This window comes from Pelobates fuscus, chromosome 11 (genome assembly GCF_036172605.1).
Source record: "Pelobates fuscus isolate aPelFus1 chromosome 11, aPelFus1.pri, whole genome shotgun sequence".
Classification (NCBI taxonomy): Eukaryota; Metazoa; Chordata; class Amphibia; order Anura; family Pelobatidae; genus Pelobates; species Pelobates fuscus.
The window spans coordinates 15167330-15189445 of NC_086327.1; the positions used below are offsets into that span (position 1 = coordinate 15167330).

At 41.1% G+C, this 22116-nt stretch overlaps 2 protein-coding genes across 2 annotated transcripts in view; both read left to right on the forward strand.

The window, feature by feature from the left end:
• Positions 1–6605, forward strand: part of LOC134576741 (free fatty acid receptor 2-like) — a 32827-nt gene extending 26222 nt beyond the window's left edge. The window contains exon 2 of the mRNA XM_063435455.1: positions 6528–6605. Coding sequence (XP_063291525.1) covers positions 6528–6605 — 78 coding nt within the window. The remainder of the gene's footprint in view (positions 1–6527) is intronic.
• A 9-nt stretch (positions 6606–6614) lies between these two features.
• Positions 6615–7574, forward strand: LOC134576742 (free fatty acid receptor 3-like). Its single transcript, XM_063435456.1, has one exon. It carries the CDS (start codon positions 6615–6617, stop codon positions 7572–7574), a length of 960 nt encoding a protein of 319 aa, XP_063291526.1.
• The last annotated feature ends 14542 nt before the right edge of the window (positions 7575–22116 follow it).

Here is a 22116-nt window from a genome sequence, read left to right on the forward strand (position 1 = left end):
GAATGATAACTATTACAGAAGGAGTATCTGCCCTCGAATGTTAAATGACTACAATTCCTATAATGCTCGGCATGCCAATGTCTGACACATAACTTTATAGACAGGGTATATTTACTAACGTGAAAATCAAAGTTAAGGTCAAAATAGCAGAACTGGAAAACTTCTCTACGTCAGCTATGATTTCAGTTTGGCTACTCTGGCCTTAAATTTGAAATTCACTCTGATTCACTTTGAGCATTTGGCACCCGGGGCATGTCCTATTTTTGGTACCCCCCTCAACTTTAAATGTAAAAAAAAACCAAGACATTGTTCAATGTATTTAGCACTGAGCAGTGTTTGTGTGTGAATGTATGCATGTTTTTGTATGGAGTATGTGTGAGTGAATGTAGGGGTGTGTTTGTATGTAGTGTTGGTGTTTGAATGCAAGCATGCATTTGTGTGTTGTGTGGTATTTGAATGCAGTGATGTGGTTATATATAATGGTGGGATTTGTATGTAGTGTTGACGTTGAAATGCATTAGTGTATTTGTGTGTAGTGTTGGCGAGATTTTGAGATGTCAACACATATACACATACACGGACATACACACATGCAGATACATATACACACACGCAGAAACACTGTGCTCTGCATGCTGGCATCTGACAACACATTTGCATATAATTCACATTAGCCACCCAGATTTCTTGTTGTGTGCTAGCTGACACCTCTTAACTTTGATCTTTGTTTAGCAGATAACTCCCCTATTTGCTATCCTTATGTGGGCTTGCCATATCTAAGGACACCAAATAAGGGAACTATCTGCTAAACAGCACCCTCATTTGGTATCTTTAAATATGGAAATCTCGCATACGGGCACCAATTCAGGGAATTATCTACTAAACAGCTAAAGGATCAAAATTAAAAAAGCCATTTTCTTATTTTCAGTTGTTTAGTAGATAAATCCCATATTTGTTATCCTTATATTAGATTGCAATATTTAAGGACACCAAATAAGGGAGCTATCTACTAAACACATACACAGAGATACACACAATCACACACATAATCACAGATATACACAAACACAACCACAGACCTACACACATACAATCACAGACACATAATCACATACACACACAAACATTTCATAAATAAGAGGTCCACCCAGCCTCCCTACCTTGCTCTAGAAGGGCTGGAGTGGATCGTCAGTCCCTGGTGGTCATTGGTTGCCGCTGGGATCTCTGTGCTCTTCCTGCACGCCCTTGCACGCCTTGCACGCCCTTGCACGCCCTGTAATGACACAGAGGCCGTGATGACACCATATCCCGGCTCACTGCAGGGGAAGACCGTCAGACACAGTCAGATGCACACAGTCCCACACACAGTCACTCACACACAGTTACAGGCAGACAGTCCAACACCCAGTCACAGGCAGACAGTCACACATATACACACACAGTCACAGACAGTCACACACACGCACGCAATCACAGTCAGACAGTCACAAAGGAAAACAGTCACACATACACACACACAGTCACAGACAGTCACACACACACACAAAATCCCAGGCAGACAGTCACACACACACACAATCCCAGGCAGACAGTCACACACACAATTACAGGCAGACAGTCACACATACACACACAGTCACAGACAGTCACACACACAATCCCAGGCAGACAGTCACACACACACAATCACAGGCAGACAGTCACACATACACACACAGTCACAGACAGTCACACACAATCACAGGCAGACAGTCACACACACACACACACACACACACACAATCACAGGCAGACAGTCACACACCATCACAAGCAGACAGTCTCTCACACACATACACACACACACACACACACACAGGCAGACATTCGCACACACAGTCAGACAGTCACCAAATAAGGGAGCTATCTACTAAACACATACACAGAGATACACACATAATGACATATATACACAAACACATTCATAGGCAGGCAGTCACACAGTCACACATACACACACACAATAACAGGCAGACAGTTACACACACACACACACACACACACAGTCACACACACACACACACACAATCACAGATAGTCTCACACACACAGAGTCACACAGACAATCACATATAATCACACACACACACAACACACACACACAGTCAAAGACAGTCACAATCACAGTTACACACAGCACACACTCTCTCACTTACTGTAAGCTTGGGCTGGAGGAGGAGTGGATTCAGTCCCTGCTGTGCTGTAGTGGGGAAGCAGGGACTCCTTCCTGCTTCCCCTCTGTGTGCAGCAGCAAGAGGCTGCATTTAGCTCCGCCTCCACACCCAGCTTGGCTCTGCCCCCACGGCCGTTTTAGCTCCGCCCCCAACTCGCCGTGCAGCCAGGTCTCCTGCTCCCAGCCCCTGCGTGTGTGAGCTGTGTCGCCTGCCCAGCGCTCCTGCTGCTATGGCACCTGGTGCAGCCACACAGCTCACTGACCCCCAAGCCTGGCCAGCCCTGGTGGCACCCCCCTGCCTGATGGCACCCGGGGCGGACCGCCCTCCCCGCTTCCCCCTTAGTATGCCACTGACTTTGATTTCTCACTTTAGTGAATAACCCTGAAAATCTCACCCTCAGAACATTTTAGCAACACATACAATTATTCAACGCAGTGTAACTTGTCAGGAAATCATAGTGAATTTAAGAAAAGGCCAAAATAGCTTCAAACTGCAAACATGACTTGAAGAATTATTCTAGTTCGGCTATTTGACATTCACTTTGATTTAATTTTGAACGCCTGGCATTCCAAGTTTAATCATTAACCCTGTGTGATCTCTTTTGTTTTACCTACAGGATCATATAGAGCTTCCTCTCTCGTAGCTTTGTTTAAGTAAACTGAGTAAATTATCACCAGAAGCAATTTATTCTTACACCGGTCTTATCACAGCCTTATCGGAAGAAATTAGACTTTGCGGTAATTCATCTTCTAAACAGAAATCAATTACAGCAGAGTAAACACAAAAGGAGGAAGTGTAAGTCGAAAATAAGGTCCTTATACTCATTATCCAATGTCAACATCTATAAAATCCATAGGAAAAAAAGGCTTATTTTAATAAAGTTCTAATCAATTATCTATCTGGTTTTTTGAAGTGATTATGGTGCTTGGAGCGTGTATTCTTAAAGAAACACTGCACATATAGCGTTAAAGTCCATTGCTGCCATAGTTGTAAATACTCCTCTGGCGGTGGCATTGGTGGTTCCAAGCTGGCTGAGGTTAATTCTTTGCATATTTGGTGTCCTGTATTCAGCACACGTAGCATGCTGGTGACCAGAGGCATATCTACTGAAAATAGAACCTATGGAAAGCACTGAAATTGCGACCTTCTTGGCCGTCATCCAAGTATCTGACACCCATCTAATAAAAACTCTAAAATTGGCGCGGAAATACAAGCTGTATGCATTGTGTGTGTTTGGGGGGTGGTGGGGGAGGAGGGAGATTGACTGTGTGTTATATGTGTGGTGTGTGTGTGTGATGTGTTGGGGCTGTAGGAAATGTGTGTCATTTGTGTAGCCGTACTCTGTGTAGCCCCCTCCTGCTTGTCTATCTTAAAGGAAGGGTGATATCTGGTTGTCCAATGTGGGGGTCATACTCCCAGTTGGTCCAGCAGAGGTTATCTCGGACTGGTCATCTAGCAAGGGTCCTGACTTGCTGATGCTCCAGCAAGGGAAGGGGAGGTTTTCACCACTGGCGGATGCAGACCTCAGTAATCACTCCCTCGCAGTTTGGCACTCAGCAAGCCAGAGAGCAAACTGGTAATATCCAGTGACAGAGAACCACAAGGGAGCCATTACTGAGGTCTCCACCCACCGGAGGTGCAAATTACACACTGCTAGTTCTGGTCCTCCCAACAAGGCAGCCCAGCAGGGAAACAAACTGTCTTTTGAGACACTGATCAGTGGCTCCCCCTTTAAGTTGTGCCCAGGGCATGTGCCATGCATGTTATACCCTAGGTACACCACTGTTGGCAACAGATGGCCGATGGTATCATGGCTTCCATCTTTCATGCTGTCCAAGTCCTCTCCTCAACCACTCCTCAATAACATTCTCCAGTGAGGGGGTCACGACATGGGAAGATGGAGGTGGTGCTTGGTGAACTGGCCTTATGCTTGATTTAATGTGAGATTTCGCTGACCATGCCAAGAAGGGTTACTGTAACCAAAAAATGTATTTTAATAAAACACTTTTACGGTTTGGAATAACCCTTCAATCTCTCATGCATTTAGGATGAAGCAAATTCTATATAGTATTGGAATTCAAGCACTGTGAACCTCTGTAGCTTATTAAATTGGTTTCACGCTTTTATAAAAAAGTTGATATTTAGTATCACAGAACATAAGTTGACTTACACATTTTAAGTGGGTCCATTTTCCAAAGTACAAGTGCAGGGTTTGCAGTACGCTAAGAAAACAAAACAGAGCAGATAATAGCTGCAAACACTGTGAAACCTTTCTTTTGTCTGCAGCTTTAACACTAGCAAATCAATTAAAAATATAAATGCTGGGGTCTGTGAGGCCCCAGCATGTAAGAATAGATGTGTAGTGGCATTAACCTTTTCATCTCTATAGTAGAGAGCAAAACAGTGTGTTGCTCTCTTCCGTGGCACTGAAAATAAAACATAGGAATTTAATGCGTGCAAAGTGCTGTGAGGCTCCAGCTAATTGGCTCCCTTTTATGTTTTGGACAATTAATAATAGGAAATATATATTTTTTAAATGTGGGATCCATTGGATTCCATAATGTGCCATTCACATTCTCCAACCCATATGGGAGTCACAGCCAAGTAGGAGCATTTATTCTAACGATTCCCCCCAAATTAGACGTTTATTCTATAATTGCATTAGAAACGCAAGACGTTATAACTACTTCACCCAACAAAGAAGATCTTCTACAAATAATAGAATAGCAATACTCATGTAAAGAGTTGATAATTGTTCCTTATTACTCTTAAGAAGTATAGGAAGGAGAGAATCAAGTTGAAGAGGTTAGGTAATAGGGAGGGTCGGGGTAGTTGGGAAGGTGTCTCCCTATGAGACGAGTAGGTCCCTCGGAGCTACACCACCAGCAGTTTTAGGGGAGACCCGAGGGGTGCAAAAGTCTCCATCTGTCAAATACAAGCACTCTCCGACCCAAAGTGCATGTATACAGCTGCAGCTAAAGAGATGAGTTATTCTTATTATTTTACATGTACTTAATTTAACAAATAATCCATTTCCTTTTAAAACCTGGTAAAAGGATCATTATATTAAAAGATAATGTCGCCTAAAGTCACCTTGAGCTTGACCTATGGACCGACCCGTGACACAAATGTTAGACTACGGAGCTATAGGTTTACCTGCCAATCAAATGGCTTCTCTTGTAAGACAAGGGATACTCGGAATACTCAAACATCCTGTGTATACAGGCAATGAGAAAACAATGTTGCTAGGTGCACTATCACTCAGCAAAATCTTTAAAGGCAAGCAGCAGATGTTGCGTCCCACATCCAATTAATACGATGTTTGCACATTGCAATTAATAGCCGTCATAGAGTAGATATCAGTGGACTGTATTAATTAAAAGAATATATCTATGTCACTGGTTAGAGTCACATTTTCATAGTATATTGCAAAAATAGATCCAAAGATACTCATTTACCATCATTAATGCCTCAGTAGAATAAAGTGGGACATATTAACAGAAGAACTGCACTTATTTCTCAACCATATTTCACATGATGCTCGGTCTATGGTAAGGATGACTAAGGATCATGGGAAATACAAAAACCTAGGCTCTCTAACATCTTCAATTAACTTTATTTCAATCATTAACCCTGTTGACTATAGTGTCCCTTTAATTATTGCAGAATATAACATACTCTAGTCTATATATATGGCCCTGTCTTATTTGCATGGGCATCAAATATAATCAATATTCTTCTTCAGAGTCAATGTTAGCCATTGCCGCTTTAATACAGAGCACATATATAAAATAACCTAAAACCCAGCAGGGTGACAGGATATATTCTGTATTACAATATGTTACATCAATGAATAGTGGGGACATTATCAGCTTTTCTGTTAAAGCTGTCACTCAAGCAAATGATGTAAAGTAATTTATATGATGGATAACAAGATACAGAAATGCTTAGCACAAGCAGCCAATACTTTAACCCATTAAGGAGAATTTGCACTACTTGTCATCAGGACTATTATGAAATGTATCAGAAGCTTTATAGAGTTTTTCTGTAGCTAAAACTTTTTTTAAAATAATGTAATTATATAATGTAATTAATAACTTAATGACCAATTACCTTTGTGTGACATCAGCAATATCTAAATTCCAGATTCAGATTTTGGCGAAATGTTAGGTTTAAAAAGAAAAGTTTGAGTTAAGTAGTAGTTAAAGAATGGAGAAAAATGTTTAGAGAGTTTTAAAGGTCTTTAAAGGTTGACACAGTGAGGCCCGAAGAAGATTTTGACCTCTGGACTTAGTCTTTTATTTCTTTTTGCAGAGCACAGAAAAGACATCAGCTGTAAGAAAGTATCCAGCTGCGGTTTCACAGTCTTCAAATATCAATACATTTTCCTGAAGACGAGTCATGCCTTACTTTCAAGGAGCGGAAAAACTCTTCTTGACTGTCTACATCATAACGTTTGTAACAGGTCTTCCTTTAAACATCATGGCCCTTTGTATCCTCGTTAAAAAATGTAGTCAGAAGATCGTTCCTGTGGATATCTTGCTTTTCAACTTGACCATTTCTGACCTGTTACTTCTCTTTTTCCTTCCATTTCGTATGGCGGAAGCTGCCTCTGGTATGAGATGGCTCATACCTTATGTCTTCTGTCCCTTGTCAGCTTTTATGTACTTTAGCAGTATATACATCACATCACTTTTTCTTATGGCTATAAGTGTGGAGCGATACCTGGCTGTTGCATTTCCTATCAAATACAAGCTATTAAGGAAACCGATCTATTCTGTGGTGGCAAGTGTCATCATCTGGGTCACAGCAACTGCTCATTGTAGCATTGTCTACATTGTGGAACATTTTGTAACAGATAACATGACTATTGTCAACATGACAGCTTGTTACGATACATTCTCACCAATTCAATTACAGGTTCTTCTACCTGTTCGATTCGAAATATGTCTTCTTCTATATTGTGGTCCATTGGTGGTCACTGTCTTCTGCTACACTAACTTTGTCAGGATTCTCTCCATGCAACCTCGAATAAAGAAGAAGAGAAAACTTAGAGCAATTGGGCTGTCAGTGGCCACTATGATCACTTTTATGGTTTGTTTCTTGCCCTATAATGTGTCTCATATTGTCGGATTTATTGAAGGAGAAAGCCCAAAATGGAGAGTATATGCCCTTCTTCTAAGCACATTCAATGCAAGTATGGATCCTATTATCTTTTACTTCTCTTGTGGCTCATTAAAGAAGATATGTTTCCAGGGTATGGTGCAGCTTATAAAAAAGCTACACTTGGGGACAAAATTAAGCCACAATTTTATCACACAATGTGAGAAAGAAGCAGACAATTCAATTGCCTCTTCATAATGGCATCATATAATGGCATAAACTTACATACGATACAACTTGGAAAAAAAAAACAGAAATCACAAAAAGAACAGAATAACCATGTGTCCTACAACCTATGGTACTGTTTAATGTTTAAGAAGCCTTTGGGTGCCATCTCCTATTTTAGTAAAAAATCTTGCAACCTACCATTGTTATGTAGGTTTGGACAACTTTGGTCAGATAATGTAGATGTGAAACCTCTGCACTAACTGATTGGCAGGCAGAAGCCAGGCTAGGTGCCTACAGAACCCCAATTTTGTTAAACTACTTGAAGACAGTTTGACAAAAAAGTTGGAAAGGATTACCCAAAGACTCCTTGCACCATGTTTCACTAAAAGGAGTTGTAATCATTATGGTGCTTTGACAGTCCTTTAATGTAAAATAGACATCTACTGACCAATGCCCTCTCAACGTCCCACAGTGTTGTCAGTCTGCCATTGTACATACCTATTAATAATAGGGATGAATTGTTTCTGTAGAGAACATTAAAGGGACACGATAATCACCAAAACAACTTTAGCTTAATGAAGCAGTTTTGGTGTATAGATCATGCCCCTGAAGTCTCACTGTTCAATTATCTGCCATTTAGGAGGTAATCACTCTGTTCATGCAGCTCTAGTACCACCTCCCTGCATGTGATTCGCACAGCCTTCCTAAACACTTCCTGTAAAAGGTCAGCTAATATTTACACTTCCTTTATCACAAATTCTGTTTAATTTAGATTTTCTTATCTCCAGCTCTGTTAATGGCTTGCTAGACCCCGGAGAAGCCTCTTGTATGTAATTAAAAATGTAGGTACATTTACAGAGCAGGAGATAACTTTTAAGGTAAATTACATCTGATTGAAAGTGAAACCGGTTTGGCAGGTGTGGCTAGGACTGCGTAAACAGAAACAAAAGCGATTTAACTCCTAAATGGCAGAGAATTGAGCTGTGAGACTTCAGGATCATAATCTATACACTAAAACTGCTTGATTAAGCTAAAGTAGTTTTGCTGACTATAGTGTCCCTTTAAGGATAATGTAGAAATATCACGAATTTACAATGCTCAATTTGTTTATTCAATTTATTCTCACTTAAACCAGATGCGCATAATTTATTAGTTATACGATGAATAATTTGCCACTCATGGGGTATTTCTGATTAACAGACACAAACATTTATTTTAGTATTTAATTTATGACAAATTTCCAGCAAATTTTCTCAGTACAATCAGGCTTTATGCTTTGAATCACTTGGGCAAAAAATGCTGACTAAAGGTTCTAATTAGAATTAAGAAAAAAAATAAAATATGTGTTGTAATCTGTGTTATTTGAAAATATGCATTTTTTTTAAATCAAACTGTACATTTTTTCCTGTCAACAGCATGATTTTTAGAACTATATATTTTATTCATATTTTGACTATAAAGACTATAAAGACTATAAAGAAAGCGTGTTTTATTATTCATGATGTGAGAAAATTTTAAATTATTTGGTTGTATATTTTGAACCTTGATCGAATTTAGGCTACACATCTACAAGTCACTTTAAAGAATGCCCCTGGGAATTTTCCGCCCTGTTGTCCTCTTTATCTGTGCCAACACCACTACTATTTAAAGTAGGCAATTCTTATCTTCTGGAGTCAACACTTAATAATTTCCCTTGTGTAATCTGCCAGTTGAATGCCCAATCCCGTCAGTGCTAACAGTGCCTACACCTCTAGCTTTAAACAACAGTTGGAAGAGCTACCACCTAGTGGTAAAGTGCCATTTAATAAAACAAAATTATCTATATGTCTCCCACACATCTAAATTATCGTCAGTCTGTGTTTTTATCACGGTATTAACAATTGCAAATCAGCAAAGTAAAACATATTTTGAGTATAGGATTAGGTTTATGACTTCAGGGTAAAATCAGTAGGCAATACACAGATAGCAATAATAATATATACTGACACCCCGAAATTATCAAGGCCACAAAGTGTCATACATCATTTACTACACTAACTTAGTAGAATGTTTGGTAAAAGAGAAAATCCCATGAAAACAGTCTGTTGTTCTAAAACTAGGGTATCTGTAAGCAGTACTTCACTGAAACGATGGCGAATATACAAGAAATAACCTTACAGCAGAAATGATACCAGTTAAAAGAACAGTATAGAGCTAGGACTACAAGCCACTAGTTCTATTGCTGTAAAACCTTATCCATAGTTAGATTTAGGGCACCGCTTTGCAAACTATAAAATAGAAAAAAAACAAAAAGCTTTTAATTTACCTTTTTTCCAGCGCAGAGATTTCCTCGGGGCTGCTGCCCAATCCATATCGAGTGTTGTTATCGGGAAGTGTCACGTTTATGATCAATGTCCAATCCAATGCTCCTCAGAGAGGAGCAATGGGGATAAAGTGCGTACACGACGAGTGCCGCACATGCGTCCAATCAAATGCTTGTCATAGGAAAACATTGAATTCGATGCTGTGAGCAGCATTCGGTCACATTACAGAGTTTCATTTGGTCATTGTCCAGGAAGCACCTTGAGTGGTTGTCTGGAGACAGCCACTAGAGGGATGTCTAACCCAGCATTTTAACTTTGTCATTTCTACAAAACGGCAATGCTATACATTTCAGAGTTAAAACTACAGGGTCACTTCACATAGACCACTTCATTACTATAAAATGGTTTGGGTGAATTTAGTGGTAGAGTAGACATATACTAGGATGGCAACATCCTTATATGACATAAAACAAGAGTTCATTTCTGAAACAATAAAAAATAAACAAGCAAACAAATAATCAATGGGCAGGTGACATGGGCTGAACGGTTGTTATCGGATGTTCCATTATAATTATCTGGTTGTTTTTACCTGGTTGCTGTAGCAAAGAAATATGAACTAGTTTCAGCAATGAGACCCAAAAGGTTATTCAATTTCTTTTCAGTTATAGAAAAATATTTTTATTTTATTTTTGTTTGTTTAATCTTGGTATTAATGTTTATATTATATTCTCAGTTTAGTTTTATACCAGTTAAGTGACAAACAGCTAATGAACACTAGAGGGCAGCCTTTGTTAAGGTTACGCACAGCAAAATAAGGCTCGTTTCTTGAATTAACCATTCTGGCACCGCGTATCAAAGGATTATTTACCAGCCAGTACCCCACCTTCATATATTCTTTATCTCCATTCAGTCACTCCTCCCAATCTCTTTTGCTTCTCTAGTTTCTCATTCTACCAGCATTTTGATTTTTATTACTTCTTTCTCTCAGTTTCTTTTTTCAGATCCCTGTCTCACCCTCCCCTAGTCTCCATTCTCGAGCCAATAGCAGCAAAATTAAAATCAGTTTGTGTGCCTTCCTCCAGTTTGTGTGCCTTCCCCCAGTTTGTGTGCTTTCTCCCAGTTTGTGTGCCTTCTCCCAGTGTGTGTGCCTTCTCCCAGTGTGTGTGCCTTCCCCCAGTTGGTGTGCTTTCCCCAGTTTGTGTGCCTTCTCCCAGTGTGTGTGCCTTCCCCCAGTTGGTGTGCCCTCCCCCACTTTGTGTTTCTTCCCCCAGTTTCTGTGCCTTCTCCCAGTTTTTGTGTCTTCCCCCAGTTTCTGTGCCTTCTCCCAGTTTTTGTGCCTTCCCCCAGTTGGTGTGCCTTCCCCCAGTTGGTGTGCCTTCCCCCAGTTGGTGTGCCTTCCCCCAGTTTGTGTGCCTTTCCCCCAGTTGGTGTGCCTTCCCCCAGTTGGTGTGCCTTCCCCCAGTTTGTGTGCCTTCTCCCAGTTTTTGTGCCTTCCCCCAGTTTTTGTGCCTTACCCTCTGTTTGTGTGCCTTCCTTCAGTTTCTGTGCCTTACCCCTGTTGGTGTGCCTTCCCCCAGTTTATGTCCAATACCCCAGTTTGTGTGCCCTCCCCCAGTTGGTGTGCCTTCCCTCAGTTTCTGTGCCTTCCCCCAGTTTATGTGTCTTCTCCCAGTTTGTGTGCCCTCCCCCGGTTTGTGTGCCCTCCCCCAGTTAGTGTGCCTTCCCCCAAGTTGTGTGCCTTTCCGAACGTCCGATCATCCAATCCCTCTTTCCACTCTCAAGCACACACTTTATCATCCTAACTCCATCACACTACACCCCTTTTCTGAATAATAACTGTTTTCCCAGCCTTGACTAGTATTCTCTACTGTTCATCCACCAGTCTCACTTGCTTTCCTCTGCTATGTATGACGGGAATTGAGTGATAGACTTGTATCCATTAGTGTGGTGGGATTACATGTGTGTGAGTTATGTGTGTGTGTGTGTGTGTGTGTGTGTGTGTGTGTGTGTGTGTGTGTGTGTGTGTGTGTGTGTGTGTGTGTGTGTGTGTGTGTGTGTGTGTGTGTGTGTGTGTGTGAGACTGCATGTGCATGTAACGGTGTCAGGGATTGCATGTACAAAATTTGAGTTGGGTGGTGAACTTGCGTGTTTGTTTTTCATCTCAGACTTTTCCACCCATAAGGACAGTCTGCAATGCCAGGAAAGTCTCACCTGTGTAACCAAAGCCAGACATTCTATCAGCTCTCTAATGGAACATTTTAAATGATAGTCATTGATAAACTTACAGCCGAAAAATACACGTAGTAATGAAGTATTAAATAAGGAGCTTATAGCTAATGTATTTATTTATGCAAGCATGGAAAAATTTGCTGGAAATCTAACCTAACAATGTAAGCCAATCACAATTGGAAATGTTTGCAGTCTTGCAATCTATTCTTTGGATTTAACAATATACTCTGCTGAGATCTGTCTATATGTTTTGATAAGAAACGCGTAATGATATCATTTTCAACAAAGATTATTTGGAATGCACAACATACAAAAAAATATAGGAAATAAAAATATGTTGCCTGGATTTAAGTTTAAATAAAAAAAAATGTAAATAGAGTGATGTATATAGGTAAAAAATATATAATACATTGTGTACAATGTTTTATAAAAATATTACATTGAATTGCTGCTGACCATATTGACACTTTTGTGCTTATTCAGTAGTTTTGACTTATTACCCCAGAGGGCTAGTATTTTTTGTTTTTAAAAAAAATATATATTTTTGCTTATTTATCTATATTCTTCTAAATTATATCATGTTTTAGCTATTATTTGTGCTATTTGCTATTTATTTATTTTTATTTTTGTTTCCAGTAAATATCAGTGGATTCTATTAATAAATATGGATGTTTTTACGTTCTATATTTAATTCCAACTTTCTGGGAAAAGGTGAATGCTGCTAGCCATAATGAGTTAAGATTAAACAGCATAGAAAGAGAGAAGAATTGGTCAAATGTACAGCTCAATGCTGAGTAAGGATAATGCTATTGACTGCAATGTAAAGTTTAGAGTTACATTTAGTTAAATATGTGCGAACTGTCATTTTACAATAACTCAGAGTGCAAATTTACATAGTTTTGAATGTACCTTGATAGCAATTTTCTGCTAATTATTTGTAAATTGACTGTAAAGGAATAAAACTTATTCAAATAAAAATGAGCAGGCTGATTGTAGGTTGTGGATGAACGCAACAAACACATAAAACATTTCAGGTTTAGTGAAAAGTGTGTCCATTTTCAATAGAAAATAAAATTCAGCTTTATAATTGAACACAGTTCCACCTCCCTGGCTGTCAATCAATCAGTTGGTCCTGTTACTTCCTGGTAGTTTAGCTCCATGGTGTGAAATTGAAAAAGTTACAAATGAGCACCTGTTCTGCCTTGATACATCTCCTCCATAGTATCTTCATCAGAGAAATATTTATTGCAGTTAAACACAACACAGCCCGGCAATTACATCCACCACAAGCAAAGGATTGGAACCAAGTTACTCCCATACATAGAGCTCTCCATACCCACCCATCATTGCATCACTGGGAAGCTCCATCTTGGCTCCCTGTCAATCACTGTTATAAGTACTGTTTGTGTCTTGCAGTCATCATAGAGAAAGCAAAGAGAGAAATGTAGAAATTAAACATCCGAAGGATAGTGAAAGAGTTAGCTTTATTGATTATTAGCATTTTGACACATGTTGAAACTCCCCCTATTAGCAGAGACATTTTAAATCTGAATCACATGCATTATACACAAATAGCTTTCACGTAAACATTTTAAATATTCAAATGTTCTTATTTTGTTCCCAAAATTTCAGAAATGTCCATTTTTAAGAAAGGATAAAATATTTAACCTAGTGATTTGATGTGAGATCTCAACACACTTTATAACTCCTATTGATGGATTTGTGAGACACATGTTAATTTCCAATATATTTTAAGCAGAATTGTATTTATTACATTCATTGCAATGTTCTGGGCTTTATAAACCTCTGTCACCTGTAACAGTGACTCATTCCCCCAGTGAATGCAGAAGGTCAGATCAGAACAAACATGGCTGAAGGTTTACATTTAATTAACAGTTATCAGACCATTAAGAAGAAAGACAATGCAGACAATGCAAAAATGTGACTTGACTCTTATAAAAATAAAACATAAAATATTTGTTGCAAATGGAAAGATAACAGGTGTTCTTCTGGGGCAAAGTGCTAAAAAAGGGGTAGACACCATGGTAACCATAAACTATCTAGCCTGTGTGTCTGTCAGTGTGTGTGTCTGTAAATGAGTGAGTGTGTGTGTCTGTCAGTAAATGTGTGTGCGTGTGTGTGTGTCTGAGTGATTGTGTGTGTCTGTCAGTGTGTGCCTGTGAGTGAGTGTGTATATCTGTCAGTGTGTGTCTGTGAGGGAGCCTGTGTGTCTGAGTGATTGTGTGTGTCTGTCAGTGTGTGTCTGTGAGTGAGTGTGTCTGTGAGTGAGTGAGTGAGTGTGTGTGTGTGTGTGTGTGTCAGTGTGTGCATAGAATAAAACCTGTTCTGCCTTGATAAATCTCCTCTACAGTCTCTACATCAGAGGTATAACTATTGCAGTTAAACACAACATAGCACAGCAATTACATCCACCACAAGCTGAGGATCGGGACAAAGTTACTCACATACATTCAGCCCTCCATATCCACCCATCATTACAGCACTGCTCAGAAATTTGCACAGATTAATGAGCACAATTGGGGGGGAAAGGAGGGAAAGGGAAAAAAAACAAAACATTTCAACAGAAATTTGCACAGATTCATTTATCCTCTGTTGACCTAGCTGTATTAACACACGGAAGTTAAATATCAAAGACTGCTACAAAGTAAAAGAAATTCCCAGACGCTAGGGAGGGCAAATTTATCAGGTAATTAAAACCTTTCTAGTATTAACACTATCTTCATTGTACTGACAAAAACAGAGGCAGTAACTAACAAGTTGTACCTCAGATTCAAAGCATTCAGCATTTCAAGGGTAACTCCAGACCCCTCAACAATGTTAGCTTGCTGAAATGTTATATGTGGTAAGAGTGCTGATTTCAATAGAAATTGACACTTTTATACATTAACCTGGTTACACCCTCTTGGCTTTCAAGCAGACAACAGGTAATGTTACTTCCTGGTTTCGTTAGCTCAATGCAGCTGACCTCAAGAGGCAGCAATTGCCCAGAGCACTTGACTTACAAAGACTTCACACTGAGCTGCATTAAGAAGTCTGTGATTGGACAGCAACAGAAAGTCTGGGTGGGGTTAGAAGAGGAGGGATTGCAAAGGCAGCAGACAAGATATCTGCATGTTATATAATGGGTTGATACAAATTAAAAAAAAAAAATAATAATTAAATGCATACAAGTTTTCATTTGGGGTATATCTACTAAACAGTGATTTGTATTTGTTTTGTATTTGGCCAGTTGAGTGTTCCTTTAACGGGATATTGCCATGTGCACTGCAGATACATTAAGCTTAAAAAAATACGCTGAAATAACTAGTTTAGATTTTCAGTCACTTGTGCAAGAGTTCTTTGATTCAATGTTTCAAATTAATGAGGAAGGCAAAGTGTTGTTATTTCACAAATGTGCACTTCTTAAATGAGTTCCAATAAAAGCAGGAGTCAACATGCATATATATTAAGCCACTCACTCCAATACAAGTGAATGAGACCTTGAGGATTCTCTTGTATAGCCCAGCCACATAATGTATGAAGCTCCATTTAGAGGTATATATTTTTTTTAACTTTTCTTAAAATAAATTATCAATAAAGGTCTTGTTTTTAATATTATAGGATTCACTTTTCAAATTATTTTTACAAAATGCTAAAATATATATATTTTTAAAAACATCATATATAAAAAAAATCAATAGATCAAAAAAATATCAAAATATTAAATGCTTTTTTTTTTTTTACCAAATGTTTAGTCATTGTAAAAGTTTATCCAAAAATGTTAATGTTAAATAATTTGCCAATCTAATCCAAAACTATGAAATCAAGACAATATTCGATTAAAAGAAAATGGGTACTGAATCACATTAAGATAGCAAGCAAAAGAAAAAAAAGTTGTTGGAGTTATCTGCATTTCACAGGTGGTAATGATTGCACAAGGGGTATGGGTCATACCAATAAATTGGAAAGCTTAGGTAATTCAGACAAATAAGACATTGGTAGAAAAAAGCCCAAACAGTGCGAAATTGAATGAAAAAAACTGTACCTTTATTGCTGCATGCCGAAAATCGTGGCTGTGAAAAACAGTAGAGGGAAAGACATCAATAGAGATGTCCCGAATAGTTCGCTGGCGAATAGTTCCTGGCGAACATAGCTTGTTCGCATTCGCCACGGCGGGCGAACATATGCGATGTTCGGTCCGCCCACTATTCGTCATCATTGAGTAAACTTTGACCCTGTACCTCACAGTCAGCAGACACATTCCAGCCAATCAGCAGCAGACCCTCCCTCCCAGACCCTACCACCTCCTGGACAGCATCCATTTTAGATTCATTCAGAAGCTGCATTCCTTTTTTTTAGACAGAAGTGTGTTATATTTGAGCATGCTAGGCTGAACGTGCGTATATCATGGCTAGTTGCACTGAGGGTATGAGTATATAGCAGTACATTGTTGTGAAAGATGGCTGTCATGTTTAGGGTGTAGCTTGCACATTATCAACTGTGTATTTATATCAGCAGTTCCACCACTAGTTATAAATCAAGTGTGAGTCGCCCCATGAGATGAGACTAGTGGATAACATAATACATGAACGGTTAAGGTAAAGGTATGTAAGAAACTACGACAATAAACTCTTTAGGAGGTGAAATAATGACATGTTTAAACGCTTGCTACTTTACGATTAGTTAATGTGCAGAGAGCAGTTCATGTGATCAAAGGCATGGTGTGGAGGATCGGCTATAGTGGGACATGCTTGGCAGGCTGCTGTTTACTGTTTGTGCTCATCCGATCCCTTCTGGGCACCAGGTGCAGACCCTGGGAGTCCGTGATACCTGGAACAACAAAGGCAAGTATCTGGCTGAGTGCCGGGTTCGCGGCTTGAGGTGGTGGAAGCTTGTTTTGTCAGGTGGTCGGATCTGTCCCGGTGGTGCTTCACGTCCGCTGTGGGATTGTGGTGGCTTAAGGTGGAGGCGAGTGCTTGACGTGGGGCAGGCTCTGCATTTCTGTTTGTGCCTCCGGTCCCGTCTTTGACGCCTTTTGCGTTGGTGGATTTTAATTGAGGCTGCTTCGCTTAGCTGTGGTGGAGCTTGTTGGGGCTGGGGGGAAGAACATACCTTCAGTGACATCACTGAGGACGAGGAACGGGACATGAGTAGCTCGGCATCCAACCTTGTGCAAATGGGGTCTTTCATGCTGTCGTGCCTGTTGAGGGACTCTCGTATAAAAAGGCTGAAGGAGAACGACCTGTACTGGGTGTCCACGCTACTAGACCCCCGGTATAAGCAGAAAGTGCCTGAAATGTTACCGAATTACCGCAAGTCGGAAAGGATGCAGCAGTTCCAAAATAAATTAAAAAGTATGCTTTACACAGCATATAAGGGTGATGTCACAGCACAACGGGAATCTAACAGGGGAAGAGGTGAAAGTAATGCTCCTCCTCCCACGACCACGCCGGCAAGGACAGGACACTTTACAGACGTGTTGTTGATGGAGGACATGCAGAGCTTTTTAAGTCCTACGCATCGCCACAGCCCTTCGGGGTCCACCCTCAGAGAACGACTCGACCGACAGGTAGCAGACTACCTCGCCTTAACTGCAGATATTCACACTCTGAGGAGCGATGAACCCCTTGACTACTGGGTGTGCAGGCTTGACCTGTGGCCTGAGCTATCCCAATTTGCAATAGAACTTCTGGCCTGCCCCGCTTCAAGTGTCCTGTCAGAAAGGACCTTCAGTGCAGCAGGAGGTATTGTCACTGAGAAGAGAAGTCGCCTAGGTCAAAAAAGTCTAGATTACCTCACCTTTATTAAGATGAATGAGGGATGGATCCCGAAGGGACTGACAGTGGGCGACACATTTGACTAAAAAAGGCCTGATGTGGGGGACGTAACAGGGATTAAACTGATAAGAATAGTTCTACTTAACACACCACTCCTATCTGGTGCCCCAAATTTGAAGTTGGAGGACCGACCAAGCATCTTTTTCCATCTCCCGGTTCATAAAATCGATCCCATATACACATCCCCTGATAGGGGACGTAACAGGGATTAAACTGATAGGAATAGTACTACTTAACACACCTTATAATAACGCAGAGAGAGGCAACGCAGAGAGAGGAGTCTGATGAAGAGGAGTCAGAGGAGGAAGGTGGCTTTGAGGAGGTGGAAGACCAAACACAGCAGGCGTCCCAGGGGGTTTGTTGTCACCTTTCGGGGACCCTTGGTGTTGTACGTGGCTGGGTGGAGGAAGAGACCTTCAATGACATCAGTGAGGACAAGGAACGGGACATGGCTAGCTTGGTATCCAACCTTGTGCAAATGGGGAGTTTGCGGTTGTGCAAATGGACTGTTTGCGGTTGTTTGCGGTGCGTTAAACGGGGAGTTTGGTCTGTCACTGTGAAGCGGGTGTAACCCTTACAATACCTGATCGATACAACATCATACCTGATGTTTTAAAGCACGTTATTCCAAACAATTTAGGAATGTTAGGTGATTTATGCCCTTTATGGATTAAAACCAGACTCTGCATCGACTATGTAATTTTCCATGGGAGTTTTGCCATGGATCCCCCTCCGGCATGCCACAGTCCAGGTGTTAGTCCCCTTGAAACAACTTTTTCATCACTATTGTGGCCAGAAAGAGTTCCTGTGGGTTTTAAAATTCACCTGCCTATTGAAGTCTATGGCGGTTCGCCCGGTTCACCCGTTCGCGAACATTTGCGGAAATTCGCGTTCGCCGTTCGCGAATGGAAAATTTTATGTTCGTGACATCTCTAGACATCAACATTACAATGCTAACGCATTTCGAGCCTCATTGGCTCTTTATCATAGACTCTGATGAAGTGTCCATAAGTCACGAAATGCGCTAGCATCTCAAACACAAACACAAGATACTCTGCTGAATTGTCCATGAGGCATGATAAGCATTACGTTTCAAATGCAAGATACTCTGATGAAGTGCTTATGAGACAAGAAACAAGTTAGCGTTATTGTGGTGGTGTCTTGTCTTTCCCATACTGCTTCCAGCCACAATTTTTGGCATACTTTTGAATGATTACTGAACACATTTGATGGAACCATTAGTTAAAAATTATAATTGATCAATTGGTTTAAATGTGTTTCACGAATATTATAAAAAAATATTGGAAAGCTTAGGTAATTCAGACAAATAAGACATTGGTAGAAAAAAGCCCAAACAGTGCGAAATTGAATGAAAAAAACTGTACCTTTATTGCTGCATGCCGAAAATCGTGGCTGTGAAAAACAGTAGAGGGAAAGACATCAATAGAGATGTCCCGAATAGTTCGCTGGCGAATAGTTCCTGGCGAACATAGCTTGTTCGCATTCGCCACGGCGGGCGAACATATGCGATGTTCGGTCCGCCCACTATTCGTCATCATTGAGTAAACTTTGACCCTGTACCTCACAGTCAGCAGACACATTCCAGCCAATCAGCAGCAGACCCTCCCTCCCAGACCCTCCCACCTCCTGGACAGCATCCATTTTAGATTCATTCAGAAGCTGCATTCCTTTTTTTTAGACAGAAGTGTGTTATATTTGAGCATGCTAGGCTGAACGTGCGTATATCATGGCTAGTTGCACTGAGGGTATGAGTATATAGCAGTACATTGTTGTGAAAGATGGCTGTCATGTTTAGGGTGTAGCTTGCACATTATCAACTGTGTATTTATATCAGCAGTTCCACCACTAGTTATAAATCAAGTGTGAGTCGCCCCATGAGATGAGACTAGTGGATAACATAATACATGAACGGTTAAGGTAAAGGCATGTAAGAAACTACGACAATAAACTCTTTAGGAGGTGAAATAATGACATGTTTAAACGCTTGCTACTTTACGATTAGTTAATGTGCAGAGAGCAGTTCATGTGATCAAAGGCATGGTGTGGAGGATCGGCTATAGTGGGACATGCTTGGCAGGCTGCTGTTTACTGTTTGTGCTCATCCGATCCCTTCTGGGCACCAGGTGCAGACCCTGGGAGTCCGTGATACCTGGAACAACAAAGGCAAGTATCTGGCTGAGTGCCGGGTTCGCGGCTTGAGGTGGTGGAAGCTTGTTTTGTCAGGTGGTCGGATCTGTCCCGGTGGTGCTTCACGTCCGCTGTGGGATTGTGGTGGCTTAAGGTGGAGGCGAGTGCTTGACGTGGGGCAGGCTCTGCATTTCTGTTTGTGCCTCCGGTCCCGTCTTTGACGCCTTTTGCGTTGGTGGATTTTAATTGAGACTGCTTCGCTTAGCTGTGGTGGAGCTTGTTGGGGCTGGGGGGAAGAACATACCTTCAGTGACATCACTGAGGACGAGGAACGGGACATGAGTAGCTCGGCATCCAACCTTGTGCAAATGGGGTCTTTCATGCTGTCGTGCCTGTTGAGGGACTCTAGTATAAAAAGGCTGAAGGAGAACGACCTGTACTGGGTGTCCACGCTACTAGACCCCCGGTATAAGCAGAAAGTGCCTGAAATGTTACCGAATTACCGCAAGTCGGAAAGGATGCAGCAGTTCCAAAATAAATTAAAAAGTATGCTTTACACAGCATATAAGGGTGATGTCACAGCACAACGGGAATCTAACAGGGGAAGAGGTGAAAGTAATGCTCCTCCTCCCACGACCACGCCGGCAAGGACAGGACACTTTACAGACGTGTTGTTGATGGAGGACATGCAGAGCTTTTTAAGTCCTACGCATCGCCACAGCCCTTCGGGGTCCACCCTCAGAGAACGACTCGACCGACAGGTAGCAGACTACCTCGCCTTAACTGCAGATATTCACACTCTGAGGAGCGATGAACCCCTTGACTACTGGGTGTGCAGGCTTGACCTGTGGCCTGAGCTATCCCAATTTGCAATAGAACTTCTGGCCTGCCCCGCTTCAAGTGTCCTGTCAGAAAGGACCTTCAGTGCAGCAGGAGGTATTGTCACTGAGAAGAGAAGTCGCCTAGGTCAAAAAAGTCTAGATTACCTCACCTTTATTAAGATGAATGAGGGATGGATCCCGAAGGGACTGACAGTGGGCGACACATTTGACTAAAAAAGTCCTGATGTGGGGGACGTAACAGGGATTAAACTGATAAGAATAGTTCTACTTAACACACCACTCCTATCTGGTGCCCCAAATTTGAAGTTGGAGGACCGACCAAGCATCTTTTTCCATCTCCCGGTTCATAAAATCGATCCCATATACACATCCCCTGATAGGGAACGTAACAGGGATTAAACTGATAGGAATAGTACTACTTAACACACCTTATAATAACGCAGAGAGAGGCAACGCAGAGAGAGGAGTCTGATGAAGAGGAGTCAGAGGAGGAAGGTGGCTTTGAGGAGGTGGAAGACCAAACACAGCAGGCGTCCCAGGGGGTTTGTTGTCACCTTTCGGGGACCCTTGGTGTTGTACGTGGCTGGGTGGAGGAAGAGACCTTCAATGACATCAGTGAGGACAAGGAACGGGACATGGCTAGCTTGGTATCCAACCTTGTGCAAATGGGGAGTTTGCGGTTGTGCAAATGGACTGTTTGCGGTTGTTTGCGGTGCGTTAAACGGGGAGTTTGGTCTGTCACTGTGAAGCGGGTGTAACCCTTACAATACCTGATCGATACAACATCATACCTGATGTTTTAAAGCACGTTATTCCAAACAATTTAGGAATGTTAGGTGATTTATGCCCTTTATGGATTAAAACCAGGGTGTTAGTCCCCTTGAAACAACTTTTTCATCACTATTGTGGCCAGAAAGAGTTCCTGTGGGTTTTAAAATTCACCTGCCTATTGAAGTCTATGGCGGTTCGCCCGGTTCACCCGTTCGCGAACATTTGCGGAAATTCGCGTTCGCCGTTCGCGAATGGAAAATTTTATGTTCGTGACATCTCTAGACATCAACATTACAATGCTAACGCATTTCGAGCCTCATTGGCTCTTTATCATAGACTCTGATGAAGTGTCCATAAGTCACAAAATGCGCTAGCATCTCAAACACAAACACAAGATACTCTGCTGAATTGTCCATGAGGCATGATAAGCATTACGTTTCAA

Bases quoted from the DNA above. Each gene is read 5' to 3' on its own strand.
- LOC134576742 (XM_063435456.1), top strand. From the start codon at position 6,615: ATGCCTTACTTTCAAGGAGCGGAAAAACTCTTCTTGACTGTCTACATC.